Below are 21,545 nucleotides of genomic sequence, written 5' to 3'. Positions count from 1 at the left end.
GTTTCTTTGAGCAGTCTGTCAGTGAGAGTTTAATGGTCAGACAAATTCTTGTCATCCAAATGGATGAGGCAAACTGCATGTAGTGGTGAGACACTGATACAGAAGATCTTTTTGTAGCTTTAGGAAGCAAAATGATAATTCTTTATTTTTCCTTTTAGGCATTCTACATCATAAATATCCTATTCAGAACTAAACCCAAATCTGCACTCTCTGGAGCTCCTAAAGGTACAGGAAACTTACTTAAAACATTAAAGTTTCTTACCTTTCATTTGCATCATATTAAATAAACCACAAGTTGTGGTAAAACATGATTATCCACAGGAAGGGTCTGGTTTTTGTTTGATCCTCTGGCTTCTATCTGCAACACCTTCGAGAACTATAACACAAAGAAGCCCCAAGAGAACTTTTATCTGACAATGCTAGTTTCTTGCTTTTATGCAGGAAGATTTTACTTTTGGCTGAGTGGACGGAGGCGATGTTCACATCTCTGTGCATTTCTTTGCTTGCCTTTTGGTTAACTTAATGACTTCCGAACTTTGCATTTTAATGTATTCAACATTTCTGGGAATGTTCCAGGCAGTGCTGTGCCAGAAGAAAGTAGAAGTCTGAAAACTGAAGTGGGGAACAGTGCTCTGTTGTCTGCAAATCCATCTCTGAGGTTGTTACCGTCCATAGGTCATTGAGTTGTTTGATGTAGTCATTACCATTATGAGGATATTGCTCTAGTGCAACACTGTCTGAATAAAATTTAAAGTATTAACATCTGAGTTAGCAAAAGATAAGGGTGGGAAGGGAGCAGGTTACGTGATTAGCTGCTGGCAAAGATGCTGTGAGTAGAACATTTGTTTGTTCACCTACTTTTTGATGTTTCTGAGAGGTTTTAAGTCCCAGCCATTCTTTGTGTGTCGTATAGGGGTCACTTACCTGTACTATTGTTTGTCTTATTAAATTTGAATTAACTAACCCCAATTACATGGAAAAATCACCTGAAGTTCTGGCATCTCTATTTCTGTATCCACTGAAACAGCCTTTAGAAGTTGATAGTGTCAGCTTTCTACATAATGGTACTTTTTTCTTGGATAGTGAGGTTTTTGTTATAGGGTAGAAGGCATATTACTTCAGAAAAGCACTGTAAACCCAAAATAGAATCCCCAAATGACCTATAATTAAATGTGTAATGATGGACTATTCTTGTGTCCTAGTGAAATACTTCACACGAGTCAACTACAGCATCATAAACTTCACAGGTAGCTGAAAAAAATACGAACATCATTCCTGTTTGTTTTGTCAGCCTCTTCTTTGAAGATGCTTCTTAAAGTATGAGCTGAATGTTTTGAAAAAGCAAACATATTTGTGCATATAAACTTGCAAGGTATAATCTTGTAAGTTACTGTGTAGTGTGTAAAATAGTCAGAAATTTGTAAAGTGGAATCTCAGCAATTCACAAGATGCTTTTAATGCCTACTCTGTTTTGGTTCCTCCTGAATTTAGTCTAATGAACTCTGAAGTAGTTCTGAATTGCTGATGACTTGCAGGATGTAGATTCAGCTTCTGATATGAATGTAAAAACGTGAGATCAGTGAAGGAGAGAGAAACATAATGATGATGTAGCAGCAATTTATGTAGAAATGATACAGCAGTTTATGAAGAAACAAGCATTATATTTGCTTAGGTTAAAAATGATACGTTTGTTGGGAAAGTTTTATTTTCATTGAACTTCGGCTCTTTCCCTGACAGTAACTTTCTCTTCAGCTGTGCATGGCCAAGTTCTCAGCTACTTGAATGTCTTGGGGACAAAACCTGGGCAGCAATGTGTTCTACAGGTTTCAGATTAATATTTCAAGTAAAGATGTAGCTTACCAATTCCCTACCATTTCCTTTTGGTTAGGCATTGCAGCTTATCTTTCCTCCACCTTTAGAAACAGGCATGGAAAGGAGCACTCCCAAGATCTTGAGTGCATGTTTTCTTTCTTGATAAATTAATGGCTCCAGTGGCCACATTACAAATACAGCAATTTTGGTTATGAAATCATGGTTACATTTATAATTGCAAAGCATTCTGCAAAGAAACATGGGTGGGATTGTTACTGTCTTACAGATGCGTACAGTGAGCTGTGCTTAAACTCTTCATACTTGGTTCCTTGTGAGGTTGAAAGTCTTTTGGATTCCCAGAAGGTACATGAGAACTCTTCAGTTTGATGAAGGGCTGGGGAGGGCATGTGGTGGATTCCAATGAGATGTACTTCAAACGCTTTCCTAGGTCCTTCCTTGCCTTTTTAGATGTGACCAAGCAGCCAGACTGCTGAAGAAGTGAGTGATTGCTTTCTGTGTTGAGAATAAGCAGGTTACAAGCTATGGATGTTTCTGTAGCAGTGTTTTTTGGTCTGCTTGTCTAATGTGCACTGCTGAAGTCTGTTTGAAATGGGATCAATTTCCAAAACCTTATTGTTTCAAGCACTAGGATGTGGCCTCAAGTCTCCACAGATTTTTGTGACTAATAGCTGACTTGTCTGTCCTGAATATTATTCTAACCAAAGGTGTTTAAAGAAAAGCTTTTCCAGGCTGAACACTGATGGCTGTAACTCTTGATGGAGAGAAAGCTGGGTAGAGAAGGGCCTGAGCTGTACTGCTGTGAGGTTCCGTAGTGCTCTGCTGTAAATATGGAAAGTGAACTAATAATATCCTTGTCAGTGGCTTCCCTTCTTGCGGGAGAAAATTTACTAGGGATTGGTATACTGTTCTCTGCATTGTATGACTAGAAAACCATTTTAAAGTATTCATTGTAGAGCAGAAATTCCATGTTCTGTAAAAAACACGTGATGGCAAGTAAATGAAGGATAATGCCTTGCTTTAACAGCAGAGTTCTGGCTGGCAGAGTCTTCAGAAAAGAATTTCGGGCTTCCTTTCCAGCCTGATCTGAAAGATCCTGAAGTTACTGACTTCAGAATAAAAACTTTTGGTGTCATCTTCTCAAAACGTTTGGGTTAGAAACTGTTGAACTTCAATTACTGTGAAGGGCATTGCAGTTCAGCAGGAAAGGGGAATTAGCTTTTTTTATTGCATGGGAAGACTTTATATCCAGGCAATTATTATTGTTGTATTATGTTTGAAATTTTTCAGCATTTCTAGTGATGCTTCTGGGAATGAAACTTGGTGATTATAAAATTATTACCCTGGAGTCTTATTCTACATCCTTCTCATCTTTGTCTTACCACTTCTTGGAGTTCCTTTAGATTGACTCCCTAATACCATTTTCACAGTTACAGTGCACCCAACGTGTAATTTCTGCAAATTTAGTAGTCAAATATAGGATAGCATTTGTTTTGAGTATAATCTACATATAGGTCTTCTGAACTAACGAGATCTGAACCGATTTTGTGCTCTAACACAGAGTTACCCAACCAGTAGTAAGATAAGCCTGACATTTTTACGATGGTTTTTTTGAAGTAAAAATATTCTAGATGGTAGATCTCTCGGTGTATCTGTTGTTTCCCTCTGGCTTCTTTCTTCTTAACACATAAGTACATTGATCTTCGTATCCATGAATGTATTAGCCTAGGTTCTCCTCTTAGGTTTGTTTTGTCAGTAACTAGCTAAAAACTTCTCTCTGACTCATTGCTGCTCCTCTTACATTTGGAAGTCCATTCACAGGTTCAGAATTTGAAGCTTACAGAGCACTGGTGGAGTTGTGTTGCTACTAATAGTTCCCTTGTGGTGTCTGGAGCAGTTATTTCTCCTTTTCGTCTATACATTATGAGAGAACAAGCCTTTGTTTGCAGCCCCAGTAAAACCTGTCAGTGACCAGTGTGTCTGTGTGCACGAGGGGGTGTGTTTGTGTGTGAAATGCACTTACTTGGCTGTAAAATTTATTTTTAATAAATACATGGATACGTGGATTGTAAGCGGATATGGGCAGCTGAGCTCTGGCAGCCTTCAAAACAGCAACCTGTTAGAGTATATTTAGGTATAACTGTGTGAGCGTGAAGATACTGTTGCATCCATGTGGAAGAGAAATCCAACACAAATTTGTTGGTGGAGGAAGGACCTATCCCAGTACCTCACATTGACTGGTGCAAGTTCATCGGTTGGAGGTGGTTTTCCTTAAATGAACATAGATGCCTATGAGCAAATCCAACACTTGCTTGTGGTGTTAAGGCCAAATAAATCTAAATTGATGCTTGAACTGTTACTGAGACATGTTCTGGCTTAAATAGAAGTAACCTTCAAGTATGCATGTAGCTTATAAAACTTAGGAACTCTTGCACCTTCACTTTTCCCAGTCATAGCTACTTCAGCATTTTCTGCTGGATACCACATGTGCTTCCCACAAAAATGGCTGGGCATTCTTCTTGGTCATCCTGGGGGTAAAAAGTACATGATTATAATAAAGGGTTCATGCTCCAAATTGTTGTTTTGTAAAGACTGCATTTACTGCTTGTCCTTCCAAATCAAAATCTTTAACTTCAAATGGTAGATTGCCTAAAATGTAATCTGTTCATGAAAGGTGTTCTTTGTTTAGTATATAAGCTGTGGCTATCAGTTTAAGTACCTGGATTTGTGTTGTAAGTGGATTCAATGATAGGGAAAACAGATGGGTAGTTTTCTTAAATAGACAAGCATAAACAAAGCTTCTGTACTACTTTTATAAATGAAAGAAATGTGAAACTTAGATGATAGGGTGTATAGATTGAATATGCTATTAAAACTGGATGCATGACTTACTGCATACAAAATGGAAAGTGGATGCTTGATTAAACACTTCTGCCCCTTTTTGCTGATGGAGAAATAATTTCAATAGATTGATAGTTAGAGAATGCTGAATATTTAGTATAAATTTTTTTTCTTTATGTTTGCATTTTAGGTCAGCAATTTGGCTTCATCACACTGAGTTTGCCTGCATTCAAAGCTGTTTCCCTACAGTAATTTGCTCTGGTTGGAAGTGAACATGTCTCAAGTTCAAATTCAGAATCCTTCTGCTGCCCTTGCAGGGAACCAGATATTGAATAAAACCCCATCTCTTTCACAGCCTTTGAGTATTCCTTCTACTACTAGTTCTTTGCCCTCTGAAAATGCAGGTAGACCTATCCAAAACTCTGCTTTACCCTCTGCATCAGTTACATCCACCAATGCAGCTGCAGGTAAGATTGAGTGTCTGTTAATTAAGTTTCTGTATTCTTAGTGTTCATAGTTTGGCATGATATATTCCTGAGGTCCTGCATCTACAAATACTTTAATATTTATCCAAATGCAGTAGCTTGTAATGCTTTTTCCTTATTGAATGAAGTCTGTTTGAGACAGATAGAAGCATACTCCTCCATGGAGTATTAATAATCAGCTGAAATGTTTATAATAGTAAATAATATTTAACATTGTAAAACTGAATTTTTAAAACATTGCTATCCAGCTTTTCTACAAGTAGCCTTTTTTGAATGTAAAAAAAGTGTCATTTGAAATAGTTTGTTTAGTTCCATTATCTTTAGTTCTTTTATGACCGGTGTAGTGATATATTGTGCTAATAAAATGTAATAGAGGAAGTAAAAGGTAATAAATAAAAAATAAATAATAGGGGAAAAGAGAAGGAAAAAGAAAGAAATTAGTGTACTTTCTGAAATTACTCAAAGTAAGAATACTTAGAAGATTTGCTTCTTGAACTCTTCTACATAAGATGCAAGCTAAATGCAGGAGTCTTCTAACCTCAGACTTCTGGCTTGCATTGAAACACACACATTTAAAGATGCTGTCTTTTAGGCACATGATTTGCTTGGAAATCCTAGAGTTCAGTAGATGGCTTCCAGATCGCCTAACAGCAAAGCTGTCTATTCCTGCAGATCTTTTCTGAGAAGTGGTGTGTTGCAGACAACTAGATTTTAAGCCAATGAGAATTTTGTTTTTATTATTAAAAAAGTGTAGTAGAGTTCATAGCTAACTGTTCATTCATCTCATTTTATGTAATCTTTCAGCTCCTTCAAACATGGCAAACCCCAAAGAGAAAACCCCAATGTGTCTTGTGAATGAGTTAGCCCGTTTCAACAAGATTCAGCCCGAGTATAAGCTTTTGAGTGAGCAAGGTCCAGCTCATTCTAAGGTAAATAGTCATAGAAGTTTCTTATTGCTGTTGTTTGTGCTCTTTCAGTTTCATAAGTGGAGAAGGGAAGTATATGTTTTTGGTGCAAGATAATACAGAATAATAGGAATTGGAAGCTCACCAAAGTATTGATGGTAGGGAAGTGTGAAGCTGGTAGACATGTACTAAAAGTTTGTTTCTCAGAGTACACAGAGGTTGAATTTATCTGCTACTTGAAGCCACTTAGCTTTTTTGAAGAGTTATTTATGTTAGCTGCATTATGTGATGCCTGGGTTTCATTTAATAAAGCCAGGTTTGTCCTTTGCACTCTTTACTAAAAAAACAATGTATTAAATATGGATGATGTTTTACAGTCATTTTCTGGTGCAATGTTTAGCTTTTGTTCTGCATCTTGCCTGTTATGCAAATTTTCTGTATTATTCCCGTGGTGCATTTTAATGGTTTGATATTAATCCCACCAATCTTTAAAAGATTAAAATAGTTTATTAGTCCAAATTATCCTGTGAGATGCAGGAAGTTTTAGGGCAGTTATGTTTCTTTAGGAAAAAGGCTATATAAGGAACTGTGCTCACTATGTACATTTGTCTATGTAGTTGGCAAGGCACAAATCTGTATTTGTTGAAATGTCTGGGTTAACTTTCAGTATTTAAGAGTTGTTCTCTCTTGTGCACCTCATAACTGAACGTTGCTTTGCTGTTGCTCTGTTCTAAATAAAAACATTGTAAATAAAATTAACCCTTCTATCCTAATTGGCCAGTATTTGGGAAACAAGGATCTTATTATATATTCTTTACTGCCTGAAGTACAGGATGATTAAACAGAATGTTCAAGAACAGTCACCTGTTCTGGAACAGTTACTTTAGCAAAATAATCTTTAGTTCTTGCAAGAATGCCAAGGGTAGATCAGCATGTGCTGTTCATTCCATATCATGGTGTATCTTTTACAGTGTGTAAAAATCTTGCTTATATACAGTTCTTCTGGTGTTCTGTTCATATGTAGAGAGAGTTTGTCAGGAATACAGCAAATATACAAGCAGTTTGTGTTAGTTTAAAGAACACTGAGGGAAGTGAGTTTTAGCATTACTAACCTTTCAAATCCTTACTGAAGACCTCTGTTGTATGATGAGGTCCAGGCAGATGAGGAAAATCAGCCTGGGATGTGTTTTTCTAATCTGACATTGTCTCTTTAAGGTGTTACCTGGAACAGTGGTTGTTGTATGTTAGATTCCAGTAACTTTGAGTTTAATAGTATTAAGAACTAAAATGTGTAATGTCAGTGTCAATGTGCAAAGGAGACAAGGTTTGCATTTAGAAAAAGTATTGGAATAACATTCAGAGCAGCTGTTCGTTTGTGTTTTCATTCTGATTGAAATTAAACTTCATTTAATTACCAAGGAGACTTTTGGCTTGCTGTTGTCTGATTAATTTGTGAAAATTTAGGGCAATACGTATTCTTCCTTACCCCACATACTTAAAAAGTGCCACAGAGCTTTGCTTGATAATCAAATAGGCTTATGCTCACCTGTGGTTATGTAGGAGCTTTTATGCTGCAATGGGAAGTTTTCTTTTTCAAAACTGCTGAAAAATATAGTGAAGAAAAAAAAGCCCAAAACATATTATTAAAGCAAGAATTGATTTATGTGGAATACAAAAGTCTGAATTTCAAGGCTGCTGTTCAGAGTAATGTTGGTATGCCAGCTGCCCACGTAGCTGTTACCTCTATACACACAGTGTCTTTTGTTTCTTAGCCATGTATGATATCATGGAGGATGCAGGATGGTTGTGAGCTACAACTATTGTGAAATTCTTAGAATCAGGAAAATCCTATCCATGCCCAAGGTGCTTAAAGTCAGAAGACTACACAGTAGTTGAGGAAAGCTTTGATTACCATATTCTTAACTTTTGCATCACTCAAAGACTCATTGTTTTGTGTAAGAGCGTCTGGTAAGTTATGTGAATTCCAAAGCAGTTCTTAATACCTCATGTTTGCTATTTCTGAGGTGTTTACAGTGCAGCTGACCCTTGGGGACCAGCACTGGGAAGCTGAAGGAACTAGTATTAAAAAAGCGCAACATGCGGCAGCTGCCAAAGCTTTGGAAGGGACAAAATTCCCTAAGCCTACAGCTCGTCCATCTCGGAGTGAAGGCAAGAATCCAGGTACGTGCCACAACAAACTGATTTGAAAGAAAGTGCACAGAATAAACCTTTCTGGTTTTGGTATGTATATACAAGTTGCATAAGGATGAATAAACCCAGCAATTCTGCATATTTAACAATGGCAGTTGTCAAGTTTTCCTGATTTAATCTTTGGTAGTTGTAGGTAACATGATAAGAATCATCATATTAACAAATTAAAGTCATAGGGGGTTTCCATCATGTCATTCAGGCTTGAAGTACCCACTGCTCAGCTTACTGTTTTGTATTGTAACACTTGGTGAAACCCTGGAAAAGATGTTTATCCTCATCTTAAAAAACCCTAAACCCTAAGTACAAACCAACCAACCAGCCACACATGACAGATTTGGTCACAGCAAGGAATAATCTTTTGCACAGACAGAAGAATGTGTTTGATGATTCTGATAGGATCATTTAAGAGCTTGACAGTAAAGATTTGGAAATGTTTCATTAAAAAAATCCAACAAAACAAGCAAACAAACCCAATACAAACAAACCAACCACCCCAATAAAACCTCAACCTCTTAAATTTGTGTTGAGGGATTGGATCAGAACTTTGGAACTTGCTTCATTTGTACTTCTTTGAAGAAGCATAGATGTTGATTTGTATAAGGGCATTTAAACTGTAGTTTGCTGTGTTTAGGGAACTTCTTAGTTTACTGAGATTGCTTTCAAGATATATTTAAAATGTAAAATTCAGTATGAACTAGCTTCACATCTCAGCTGTACATGAGATTGTTTTGGATTTACTCATAGTGACTTGAATTCAAAGCTGTTGGGGTAGAATTGGTGTGTTCAGCTAATCTAGGTTAAAGGTTTGTATTGTGTTCTGATATTACCTGAATTCTTTCTTTAGAAGCACCTTATACAATCAACAGTGAAAATACTAGAAGTTAGCAATTACTAATTTTGTCTGTGAATCTGTTCCATAATTTCATTTTCTTTTGGCAACTGCCCTACAACAAAGCACTGTTATACTTGAGGACACGTGGATTTTTGATCCAGTGAGGCCTGTGATAGAAAAAAATGACCATTTACATGACTGTTCTTTCTCAAATGAGAATAGCCAGGGAGTCAATTCTTCATCCACATGATATCTGCATTGAGAAAAATGTTTCTAGCCCTCGGTGGCAATATACCTGCCTTTTGAATAGGCCAGTTGCAATTTAAAAGTGAAGAGTCATAAACCCCCTTCTTAGGTCATAAAGTACAAAGAGAAACGTTTGATCATTCTCAGTAAACAACAGACACAGAAGGTATGTAGCATGTCTGTTAATTTAAATGTATTTTGGGGGAGAGAAGTTTCTGTTCTGCAGACCATGTTGTTAGATATCCTCTAAAAACAAATTAATTGGTAGCTTCACAACTTTAAAACAAAACAAATTAAAAAGCCTCCAGCAAATTCACCTTTCTGTATCAGGATTCATCACAACTAATACCAGTCTGCTAATTTAATATGCATCAAATAGTCTTTTTTCATTGTGTTCATTAGCATTTCTATTCAGAATTCATGAATTTAAGATACTCTGTGTGGCAAAACTTGAGCTCATTTTTCCCTGCTTTGAGACAGCATAAGACTTTAGATTTGTTTCAGTTCCTGGACAGATGTATCAACTTTATATTCCTTTTTTATTTAGACAGCGTAACCCCCACAGTGGAGTTAAATGCACTTTGCATGAAACTGGGAAAGAAACCTATGTACAAACCCATTGATCCTTACACGGGGATGAGATCCACTTACAACTATACTATGAGAGGTGGTACTTATCCTCCACGGTATGTATTGCTTGAAGTTTTTGGGTTTGCAGTCTCATTTTCACTCATCATCTGAGTGCTTCGATGCTATCTTCTCAAAATTAGCTAAAAATAGAATGGCTATTAAGGGGATATTCAGCTTGCAACACAGCCATCTTATGAGGCCAAAGGTTTTGATAAGTACACACTATTAATATCTGTAATTTGTCTTATTTAAGTTGCTTTTTTTTTCTTTGGGGATAGGGCAAGAGGAGGAAAAGGGAACTGAACCAAAGAACGAAGCTTTTTTGAGGGCATTCAGATATATCCAGCTTCATGAAATGAATAGCTAAATATTAGCTAAATATTTCTTGTGTTTCCTTTCTGTGGAAAAGTAAAAGTGAAGGAATCAGTTTGATGCCATTTCTAAAGCTATTTAAAAGAAAGCTTCTGTTTAAAGAATTTTAGATGGGCATAGGAATTGAGAATTCCAAACTCACTGGCCTGCCAAGCCTATAAAAGTGTGGTTACATTGTCTCTCTGTTCTAGTTGGTTAAAAAATTATAAAACAAGAAATGTTGATATTCTGTTTCAGAAATCTCTTCCTAAAGTTTTTTTATAGGTTTTAAATCAAAATCTGGCTTTTTAATACTTGGGCTTCAGTGCTGAGTCATGGTTACTGATATCTGAGAGATTCATCCGCATGTAACTTATGTTTCTGGTTACTTTGTAGGCCAAACTCTTTGCTTATTTAAATCCCTCTCTTTGCAGGTACTTTTACCCATTTCCTGTTGGGCCCTTACTTTATCAAGTTGAGCTTTCAATTGGAGGGCAGCAGTTTCACGGGAAAGGAAGAACAAGACAAGCTGCTAAACATGATGCAGCTGCTAAAGCACTGAAAGTTCTGCAGAATGAGCCCTTGCCTGAGAAACCAGAGGTGGGAATTAATCTTAGTGTTGTAAGCATAAACTACTCACATAAACCTAGATACTGTTGTAGGGTTTTTTTCGTTGTTAAGAAGAAAAGGGCAGCTGTGAAATTTAGTTCTGCTTAGTAATGTTGACCTACTTGTGACAATAGAAACAGTTTGATTTTAAAACACAAATTTCTATGAAACTAAAGTTTTTCTAAATGAATTTATGTTAATTCTTTTGCTGTCATTTTTTTCTACAGCAATGCTATAGACCTCTGTCAGATACGTCAGTGCTCTGTCAGAGCACTGGAAGCATAGATAGGAGCTAATTTATTATCAGGTACAGATCACATACAGCCTTCTGAAGAACTACGTAAATGGGGTGCTTGCGTTCTAGTATGGGCAACCTAGAAATCGTGCATAGGTTTGCTTCCTGGGCAAAATTCCTATATGATTTTTTGAAAGAGCCATGGAAATTCTAGAAGAGAGGGAATTTCATGGAAGTAATAACCTTGTTCACACATTTTAATATGAATATAAGAAGCAAATTTTTGTCCCTCAGTATATTTATAGCTGTCCAGCACTTTCCATTCCAAGACCCTGCCACTGGTGGTTTTTTTCATGCTTTTTTGTTAGGTTGCTTTAGGCAGAAGGTCTCATTGTGCACACACGAGTTACAGCTTCTGGGGCTGGCTGACTGTGTGCACCCTCTCCCTAGGTGTTGGCTGATTGCTACAAAGAGTGCATTTAGTCATTCCTTTATGGGCTCATTATACCTGAATTATGAGGGCTTGATGTTAGAACTAACAGCAAGAGCAAGAACCCCGTTGATGTACTCCATGCTGGCATCTAGATAGTGTTGAGGATGTGGGGGACATACAATACAAACCTAGAAGCAAGAGAGACTAGGACACTGACAGAGAGGTGAGGAGGAAGTGGAGGTTGGACGGGTAACTTACAATCATGAGAACTTGCATAGATACAGAGTCTGGCTGTGTGCTGAGAAAGAAGGAACATGAAGAATTAGGCAAGAAGGTAATAAGGGATCTCAGACTGGGAACAAAACATAGCTGGGAGCTACTAGGAATGGCAGAGCAAGAGGATTTAGGAAATGTGTTGTAAAGCCAAGGGACACTGAGTTTAAAACTTTCAAGTGTATTTCTGGGAGGGAGTATTGCTCAGATGATTAAGCCAAAACACTGCCTCTGATGGTTCAGGGAAGAGGCTTAGGAGGCACTGATAGTATTGCTTTGGGTAACAGCTCCCCTTGAGGAATGTAGATTATTGAATAATGGAGGATACCAAGAGCCAAGGGATTACAAATGCTACTGGGAGAAGAGAGTGATGCAGGGAATAAAAGCTGAAAGAGTGGAGATGAGTTTTATACTGATATCCAGAACTGGTAATAGGCAGAATGTGGTCAAAGACAAGCTGGAAGGAAGCCTTCATGCAGAAGAGGTCAAGCCTGAGGGTGACCCCCAAATTCTTGAGTATTGTCATTCTGTGCCAGTGATGCACATCTTCTTTTTGCTCTCACACTTGTAAAAGGTATCATACCATCATCAGCCATTTTTTCATCTCTGATAGCAAAGTTCCACATACTGGACCTAAGGAGTCCAACTGTGAGGAACATAATAGGATCACATGTGACTTTTGTTCACTTTTTTTAGAAATGCTTCTCTACAAGTGACTTTCTGAATAGTGGTAGAGTTGTGTTTAAAGTTGAGTAACGTGAGGTCTTCAGAACAAACACTGCGATTGTCTTTGTGACCACATATCCTTTTCTGTAAGATGTCTCCTTCAGTGTAAGGGGTGTAAAGCAGGAGGAAAAGGAAGAAAACCTATAGAGTCTCTCCTTTTTGTAAGGACATCATAAGGGAAATACTATTGTGAATGATGCAGGAGATTTCAAGAAGAGAGAATTACTTTATAAAGAAACCAGTTGCAAGCTCAGTGGGAACTGAATGCTGTCTTGACCCTGCTATTTTGCTGGGCAATTCACTTACACTTTCATGAGAAATATGCATTTGTCATTTTACTTTTCTATTTGTTTGACTTGTCTACAAAAAGAACAGTAAGAACTGCAGCTATGCTTAAGGAGAGCAGTCCTTTGAACAGAGAGTACAGTCTGTACTGGGATAAATCAGGCCTTAAATGGCTTTCAAATATTGTAGTTTTAGAAATATCTGAGGGAATTGCTGATTTTGTAACAGCATTTTGCACTAGAAAGGAGGATTCTACTACAGAGTGAGCACTGTTCTGTTCATTCTTGCATTCAGTGAGGCAAGGTCCTTGAAGGATACAGGAGATGCTATTATAAGGGGTATCTACAGGGGAGGCAAAGTAGGATTTCAGAAGCAGACGTAATCCTTGATGCTCCCTGTCATTTCATGTTTTCAGTAATTTTCTTTTTAAATCTACTTATTTTTGTGTGTCCCATTTGTGTGTGTGTGAACAGAATATGCTTAAGCTTGAACTCTTGTATTTAGGGCAGTAGTTTGTGCTTTTTATTTATTTTATTCCTATTTTACGAATTTTTGTATTTACAAGATTTAACTCTTGTATTTTTAAAATAGAAAATATTCAGTGCTTAATAATGGTTGGACTCAATGACCTTAAAGGTCTTTTCCAACCTAAATGATTTTATGATTCTAAGAAGAATTCATTGAATAAAATGATTAGACTCTATGGTAATGTGACCTTTTCCCACACCTTCTCAGACTGCAAATCTAGAAGCAAGTGGCAGGAAAAAAATGAGTAATGTTAGCTCTCAACTGGACAAAGCCCTGTCTGAACAACTCAATTGAATTTAAAAATCTGCTCTGCTTGGAGTGGGAGGTTGTAAGAGACCTCCAACAGACCTTTCCAACCTCAATTAGTCTGACTGGAGTTAAGACACACTGACAAAGTTGCAGAACAGGGTTACTTTGTGTATTCAAAGAGATGATCAAGCATGGATTTTGACACTTAGAAAACAGAAAGCTATGCTTTCTAGTACAATTCTTAGACAGAAATTCTAACTTTTGACTGAAAATACTAAAACTAGAATTGTTTCTATGTGTTTTGCCAACTTATTTGGTAAATTTCAGCCGCTCTTTATACCTGTAACGTGGAAGAAAGCAGTCACACTGACTGCTGTGTTGACATCAGTGTAGTTCTAATCAGAAACTCCAGTGGCTTTCATAATTTGCTTACAAGCAGTCTTTGAGGAAGTGCATGTTGAAGGCGTTCCTAGAAGGGCAAATTCCTCTTGAAGGAATATATTACTTCTGCAGTTTGCTTGGGAGTTTTTGAATCTATCACTTTGTTTCCTTTTGGACTTTTTTCACTTTTGAGAGTGGATTTGAACAACTTGATTAGAGCTGAGAGTGGTAAATGCTTGTATTTGTGGTCTCATTCTGATTTACGCCTTGGTGAGTTTAGTGTATGCATACATGCAAACTACTTTGAAAGCAAACTTTATAGGTCATCTGCTTAGAGGTGTGCAGGGAAAGAGAAAGAGGGAGAACATGTGTGTACAGTTAGTTTTGATTTATAAAATATACTGATCTGGAACTCAAGTAGAGACCTCCAAAGTAGAGGGGTCTACCAAAATAATTGGCAAAATAGCTAAGATCTCTTAATTGTTATTTTGCGGTTGATTTACTTCTTTTAGGTAGAGGTATTGAAGAAAAGTACCAGTGTTTTACACCATGTGAACAGAATTGGAATGTATCAAGAATGCATACTGTAATACAGTAAAGCATTCCATACTATTTGTATTCTTTTGAAAAGATATTAAATGGGAAAAACCTAATCCCACAAAAGAAGCCCTCATCAGCTTTGCAAGGAAAAAAACATGGCACTTGTAAAAATAGTATGTATCTGAAATTAGGAGGGGAAAAATACTTGTAATTAAAGTGATTGTGGTATTGTTTTGACAGTAAGGGTAGTGAGAGATTATTCCTAGTGGTGACAGTGGTAAACTTGCTGTAACACCTAGACCATAATAAGACCTTAGTAGTTCAAATATATTTTTTTCTAGGCATATGATGCTGTTCATTTTGAACTTACCAACTGCATTTAAAATAGGCTTTAGAATATGATGCTCAAGACTTTTGACTCCTATATTCAGTCTTGGTTTTCCCAGTTTTTACGTGCGTTGTGCCTTCTGCTGAGGTATAGTGTGGTTCCTCCAGTGTAGGTGTTGCCTCCTCATTTCCCATGCAATCACAGCGCACCTACCTTGCTCCCATGGGAGTGGTGCCATCGTGTGGTCTCAGTATTCAGACCCGAAGATTGCCCTCAGTACACCTCCACAGAGTTTGGAGACTGGATGTAGTAGTGGGATCAGAAGTATTAGATGTTACCTTTGTAAAAATGATGTTGGGCTGTATGTGCTCTTCCAAAACGGTTGCAACTTGAACCTGAAATACAAGGTCAACCCATAAGTACAATGTAAAATCTGATGGGACAGTGGGAGGAGTGAAAACCACAGACTGATTTTATTAATACATCTGTCTGAGATGGCAAGAGGCTGCTTTAAGTGTTGGGAAAAAAAATTCCTTCATGTTTTAATTTAATTTGTCAGTTACAGACATTGGGGATACTTGCTACCATCAAAACTAGTTTCAGTCAGTGAGAGCTCTCTAGCATATTTCTGCTGCTCCAATAAAATACTTAAATCATTTTTATTACCTGGTTGCATAACTAGTGTTGTGGCATGATATAATTGGTGAAATTGTTGCTGTTCATCTTTATCATAATCTTTCCAATATCACTGCTAGACAGTCTTAAAATTTCTCTGTTGCTGTTATCACACCTCTTAGTTCATGTCCCAGCATCAGTGAAAACATTTTCGGAATCACAATCAAAATTTTACCTGGAGATATGTAGAAGTGCCTGTAGGTAAGCTTCAGCTGGCAAGGCTGGCCTCCTAGCAGGTGTAAGTTTCAGAGATGTGCACCATTTGATTTAAGGCAAGTTCCTGATAGTATGTTCTTTAAATGAGCAAAAAGTCTGTGGATGAAGCACTTGCAAGGGAACATGTTAAAGACAGAACTGTGCCAGGATCTAATTAGCCATCCTTTATTCACATTGGTCCCATTCTCAGAATTCTTTTTTTTTTCCTGCCCTTTCTCTTATCTGATACTGTCTTAGTGCTTTTGGTACAAATGTCCAATCAGTATATGAAAATTGCATTTCATAAAGGTACTTCCATCTGGAAATCAGTTCATCTAACACATCAGTTTGTTTTATCTAGAAATAGATTTTTATATTGGCCCATATGCCATTTGTTCTTTCCTGTAACGAGCACATGAAAATACGAAGGTTTGCTAGCTTTTACACATACACCTTGAATGAGCTTCCTAAGTTTCAGTTCCATAGTATGTGTGCTGCATTTCTACACATTCACGTAAAATGGCAGTAAAGGTTAGACTACTTAAAATTTTTGAGAGCTCAGTAAACTGGTTGGATGGATAAAATTCAATTTAATAGGATCTTTATTTTAAATAGAGTATGCTTCTTTTAGGTTAACGGAAAAGAACCAGATGATGAAAATCTCAATAAATCTGAAATAAGCCAAGTTTTTGAGATTGCACTTAAAAGGAACTTGCCTGTGAATTTTGAGGTATGTTTACTTTACAAGCTCTAGATTTGTTTTTGTTAGAATATTAAGGGTACACATTGAGTATCTTCTAGGTAATCCAAACAACTGACTTTTAACATGTCTTGTTAGTTGTGAATACACTTTTACCTTTGACAGTCACACTGATTGTCTTGGGGTTTATATGGTAAAGTGAAGTAAAAAGAAAAACTCACCTGTTCACAAATTCATGCCCTAAAGCCATTCCATGAGTGAACAGCTTACGCTGTGGGTGTCTGTGCAATCTTATATCCAAGCTTTTTGAAAAATCAATATTCCAGTGAAGAAGCAAAACAACATTCCACATTAATGGTTATAACATTGAAGTGCAGAGTCAAGGCAAACAAGGATAGCTCACTCAGAAAGACATTTATGGAAGTATTTGTTTAATTAAGCACTGATATGGACTACACACAAGGTGCAGAATCTCACAAATAGGTTTCTTTTCTTGCCATGAGGTGACCTCATGTGCATCTTTCCTTTCCCTTTGGCCTGGCTGCTTGCTGCCTCTTTGCCCCTCCCTAATCATGGTAGTTATCTTAAATCAATAGCTTCCATAGGAGCATCTCTCTTTCACTAAAGTATTAATTTATCATGCTGCTTTCCTGAGCTGGTAGAGTAATATTTAAGTCAACTATCTGAATTATTATAGTAAGAAAATGCAATTGTATGTAACTAAATTGCTTCTAAATTCTATGAAATTTTACATGAAGCTTTCAATTATTGCAGATTAGCTTGAGCATCACTGGTAAAAACATACTGTCACACAAAGCCAGTTGTGGGTGGAAGGTCTTAATCGATTTTTACTTTTTGACTTTATGATTATTTTGAAGTAGGATGTGTTGTTATGAATGGAGTTAAAAGACTAAATCTGTAATAGGCATCTATCTCTTAGATGTCTCCAGAGTTGCTAGTTTCTGAACTAAAATGCTAGATCCTAAAGAATTGCATCCTCTGTAATGTTCTATTACCACAAGATGGTGTATTTAATGAGGTGATGTTAACTCTGTGAAAGTATGTGCTGATGAGATTGAACAGTCACATCTTAATACTGAAGGAGTAAATCAGTAAATTAAATGAGATGGGTTAATGACTTACATGTAAATACTGTTGACTGCTTGCTGCATCTGATCTTTTTAAAGTATCTGTTTATTTGGGTGGGATTAGGTTATTAAGAGTGCGTATGATTTACATGTTTATTTTATGGATTGTATGAGAATTTAAAATGTCATTATCTGTAGTTCTTGAGAGAAGTTTGCTATAAACAATGTGCCCTACCATTTTTAATAAGTGTTTATCACGCTTTCACTCAGTTTTTCCCTCTGAAACAGGTGACCAAGGAAAGTGGTCCTCCCCATATGAAAAGCTTTGTAACCAAGGTGTCAGTTGGAGAGTTCATGGGTGAAGGTGAAGGAAAGAGCAAGAAGATTTCAAAGAAAAATGCTGCAATAGCGGTCCTAGAAGAACTGAAGAAATTGCCACCTCTTCCTACGGTTGAGAAAATGAAGCCACGAATCAAAAAGAAAACAAAATCAATAGTGAAGGTAAGAAACAAACAGGTTGGAAATCTGCCTGTTATAAATAATCAGCAGATGAGAGGAATTAATCTGAGTTAATTATAAACACTCTTCAACTGCTCAGCATTAATTGGTAGTCTGGTACTACAAATTAAATGATATTTTGCTCCCACTCTAAATAGGGTTCTGAAAGCACCTTTACAACAGTTATCAGTAAATTCAGGATGGAAGACAAACCTTATAAAACAATGAGTGGCACATAAAAATCAAGCTCTGACTTTCAAGCCTTAGATGTTACAGTTCTGGGTTTTGCACCCTATTGCTTGTGCAAATTCTCCTGCAATCCTGTCCTTTCCCATATAGCAGGATTCAAACTTGTAAAACCGTTACCAGTGGTAGGTTAAATGTGGTCAGCTGTAACAGCAGAGCCACATAAATTGAGTGTTTCTCTTTGGCTATGCCAGTGTTTCATTAAGCAACTGTTATTGCAGAGTTTTTATATTCTAGAGATTAATGAATTTAGTGGCATGCTGCATTTTGTCTGTTAAACCAAATACAAATTTTTGGCTTATTTCCTAAACATTGTTCTACATAGCTGCAAACAAGTCCAGAATATGGTCAAGGAATGAATCCCATTAGCAGACTTGCCCAGATACAGCAGGCCAAGAAAGAGAAGGAACCAGAGTACATGCTCATCACAGAACGTGGTCTTCCAAGGCGCAGGGAGTTTGTGATGCAGGTTTGTATGTTGATTTGAGAAATCTAGTTGCATGGCTGTAATGTCTTGGGTTTTTGCTTATGGAAATCAGGTTGTCACAATGATATACAAAGTTAACAGGCAAATTCCATGAAATTTATTAAGAAAATATCTAGTGGGCTACATTCAAGGAGGATAAAGGTTCAATAAAGATGATCTGAATCATGTCTTTTAAAAAAAATGGCATAGGGCACCAGAAGTCTTATGTTGTAACTGCCTAATGTTTTAATTAACAGGGATATTAATATTCTGTGAAGAGATACTGATCTTCTTATATTTTTTAATATAGTATTTATTAACATGAACCTAGGTATCCTTCTTTTCCTCCTTCCCCTGAGTTTTTGTGTGTTGCTTTAGAGTGCAGCACTTTCTGCACATAGTACTGCAAATCCCAACAGCATAGCAGTGGCTTTAATGTTGTGTATCTACTACACTCTAATAATTAAGTGCATTTTCTGGACCTCTTGCCTATTCTGGCCAAAACAGTTTATTTCTTTCCATTACATTAGTAAATCTAACTTCTGCTTGGAAAATCTGTATCTGCTGTATTGAGTTTTGAGCCTTTAAGCTATTGCCAAGGTGAGATGATGAAATATAGCAGTTTGTGTGACTCCTGCTTGGGGTTTTGTGCTTGGAGGCCCGTGATCATTGACAGTAAATGACAACTTGCTTAGAAAAAATGATCACTTCAACTGTTTTGTGACTGATGGAATGCTTGAGACACAGACCACTAATAAGTGATTCCTTACACTACTGTTTATGAATCTATTTGTTTCTTCCTCCTCTTTGCCTAGGTGAAAGTTGGGGTACACACAGCTGAAGGAATGGGCACAAACAAAAAAGTTGCTAAACGCAATGCAGCTGAAAACATGTTGGAACTTTTAGGTTTCAAAATCCCTCAACCTCAGCCTCCAAAGCCAGCATTAAAGACAGAAGAGAAGGTAAGGGTCTTTAAGAATCAACTGCTGTTTAATACTACAGCAAAAGCTGAATTGAAAGAACAGCAAGGCAGCAACAGTGTTATAAATTCATGTCTCCTCCCCTAGCCAGAAAGCAATTGTATTGAAGTGACTATTCTTTAGAGTAGTGTGTTTTGGATACATTAAGGATTTGATTTGCAAGTAAATCAAAGAAGGCTAAATTAATGTATTTCTTCTTTATAGAATGGCTCAGAATCTGTGATAATTTATATATTGGCCTTAGAAATCTGAAGACATGTAGGTTATAGGACTTTTTGGTAGCAATAGGTTTTATATAGGCTCAACAGAAATTGCAGTTTAAAGTCTGTTACAGGTCTCTTCCTTTGGTGGGCCCCTAAAGGGGGAAGAGCCTTGTGTGAATCTGTTATTTCAGCAGATCTTACCAGGGAGTTAAAATAGCAAGTCTGGGTTTAGTTATATCCTTTTCATGTATATGCTCATTTGTGTCCAGTATGTTGTCCTCAGCAACTCCAGTAACTCGTGTGAGTTTAACTGGCTTTATTATGGTATCTAGTTCTCAGTATCTGTTCTTAATACCACTTCACTGTTCTGTAGATAGTTTTTGTCAGTCAGTGAGAATCACTGAACTTATCTCTTCTTAGCTGTGTAATAATTGAGGCTTTTTAATAGATTTTTCAGTAAAATTCTGACTATTCAGATCACCTGCATCTTAAAAACTTTAAAAACTGGGGCAGAGGGATAAAGTTTTAAAGGCATATTGTGTGTTTAGCTTTTTTCTTTTTATTTTAAAGACACCAGTGAAGAAACCAGGTGATGGAAGAAAAGTAACCTTCTTTGAGCCAGGCTCTGAAGAGACTTCAACTAGTAAGTAATCTAACTGAAAGAAGCACAGCCCTGTTGGGGGCTGTGTGTGTGTGTGTGTGTGTGTGTGTGTGTGTGTGTGTGTGTGTGTGTGTGTGTGTGTGTAACATATGGTTCGCAGTCCCTTCACTAGTGTCATTTAACATGCAGCAATGAGCAGAGGTATACAGGAATTAATGTTCAGGACCGAGCTTGATTCTGGTCCAGGGACCAGGCTCCTTCAACCAATAGCAGGAGTTAAGTGGGGGAAATTTCTGTGCAGGGAAAAAGGTAAGGGGAGGAGGTGAGATCAGCCTCTGGCTCAGAAAAATGTTTGGCAGAAGCTGGAGTTGAATTATTTATTCAATAAGCAAACTCTGTCTTGATGCTGAATCTCTGACCCACCAAAGGCAAATCAAGCTCATTAAGTTTGTGTTTCAAAAGTAATCAGAAAGACATTGTTTTTTTCAGAAGTGGTTTTTGATGCTTTATCTTTGCCCTTGTGTGCCTGCAGAAGGCCTAGCAGAACTGTCTAGCATCTGGTTAGTGTGTACCTCTCTCGTCTCAGGTAATAAAGAAGATGAGTTTAGGATGCCTTATCTCAGCCATCAGCAGCTTCCTGCTGGAATTCTTCCCATGGTCCCTGAGGTCGCACAAGCTGTAGGAGCCAATCAAGGACACCACACCAAAGAGTTCAACAGGGCAGCCCCAAATCCTGCCAAGGCCACAGTAACAGCCATGATTGCTAGAGAGCTGTTGTATGGTGGCACTTCTCCTACCGCTGAGACCATACTAAAGAACAACAACTCATCAGGCCACGTACCCCACGGACCACTTACTCGGCCCTCTGAGCAGCTGGACTATCTTTCCAATGTTCAAGGAATCCAGGTGAGTGCTTGGCTTTGCAAGATTTCTTCCAAAGCTACCTAAATTGATCCAACCTGTTGCTTGTTCTAA

At 37.4% G+C, this 21,545-nt stretch overlaps 1 protein-coding gene across 9 annotated transcripts in view; it reads left to right on the top strand.

Moving 5' to 3' along the window:
• The window catches only part of STAU1 (staufen double-stranded RNA binding protein 1), a 31,987-nt gene that overhangs the window by 5,744 nt on the left and 4,698 nt on the right, over nt 1–21,545 (top strand). For 2 of the 9 annotated variants that reach the window (XM_061375571.1, XM_061375573.1), the window contains exons 2-13: nt 159–225; nt 4,862–5,138; nt 5,961–6,085; nt 8,086–8,242; nt 9,898–10,036; nt 10,766–10,931; nt 16,420–16,518; nt 17,865–18,077; nt 18,646–18,789; nt 19,602–19,748; nt 20,540–20,612; nt 21,157–21,476. In XM_061375571.1, the coding sequence (XP_061231555.1) occupies nt 4,946–5,138; nt 5,961–6,085; nt 8,086–8,242; nt 9,898–10,036; nt 10,766–10,931; nt 16,420–16,518; nt 17,865–18,077; nt 18,646–18,789; nt 19,602–19,748; nt 20,540–20,612; nt 21,157–21,476 (1,776 nt within the window). In that variant the 5' untranslated portion in view covers nt 159–225; nt 4,862–4,945. Of the gene's footprint in view, nt 1–158; nt 226–4,861; nt 5,139–5,960; nt 6,086–8,085; nt 8,243–9,897; nt 10,037–10,765; nt 10,932–16,419; nt 16,519–17,846; nt 18,078–18,645; nt 18,790–19,601; nt 19,749–20,539; nt 20,613–21,156; nt 21,477–21,545 lie in introns of all 9 variants that reach the window. The other 7 variants (XM_061375569.1, XM_061375572.1, XM_061375575.1 and 4 more) reach the window with 4 other exon arrangements.

This window comes from Neopsephotus bourkii, unplaced genomic scaffold (assembly GCF_033783945.1).
Source record: "Neopsephotus bourkii isolate Nb327-2 ecotype Australia unplaced genomic scaffold, CSIRO-AGI_Nbou_v1 NB_1663, whole genome shotgun sequence".
Lineage (NCBI taxonomy): Eukaryota > Metazoa > Chordata > Aves > Psittaciformes > Psittacidae > Neopsephotus > Neopsephotus bourkii.
This window is presented reverse-complemented; position numbering and strand designations above follow the sequence as displayed.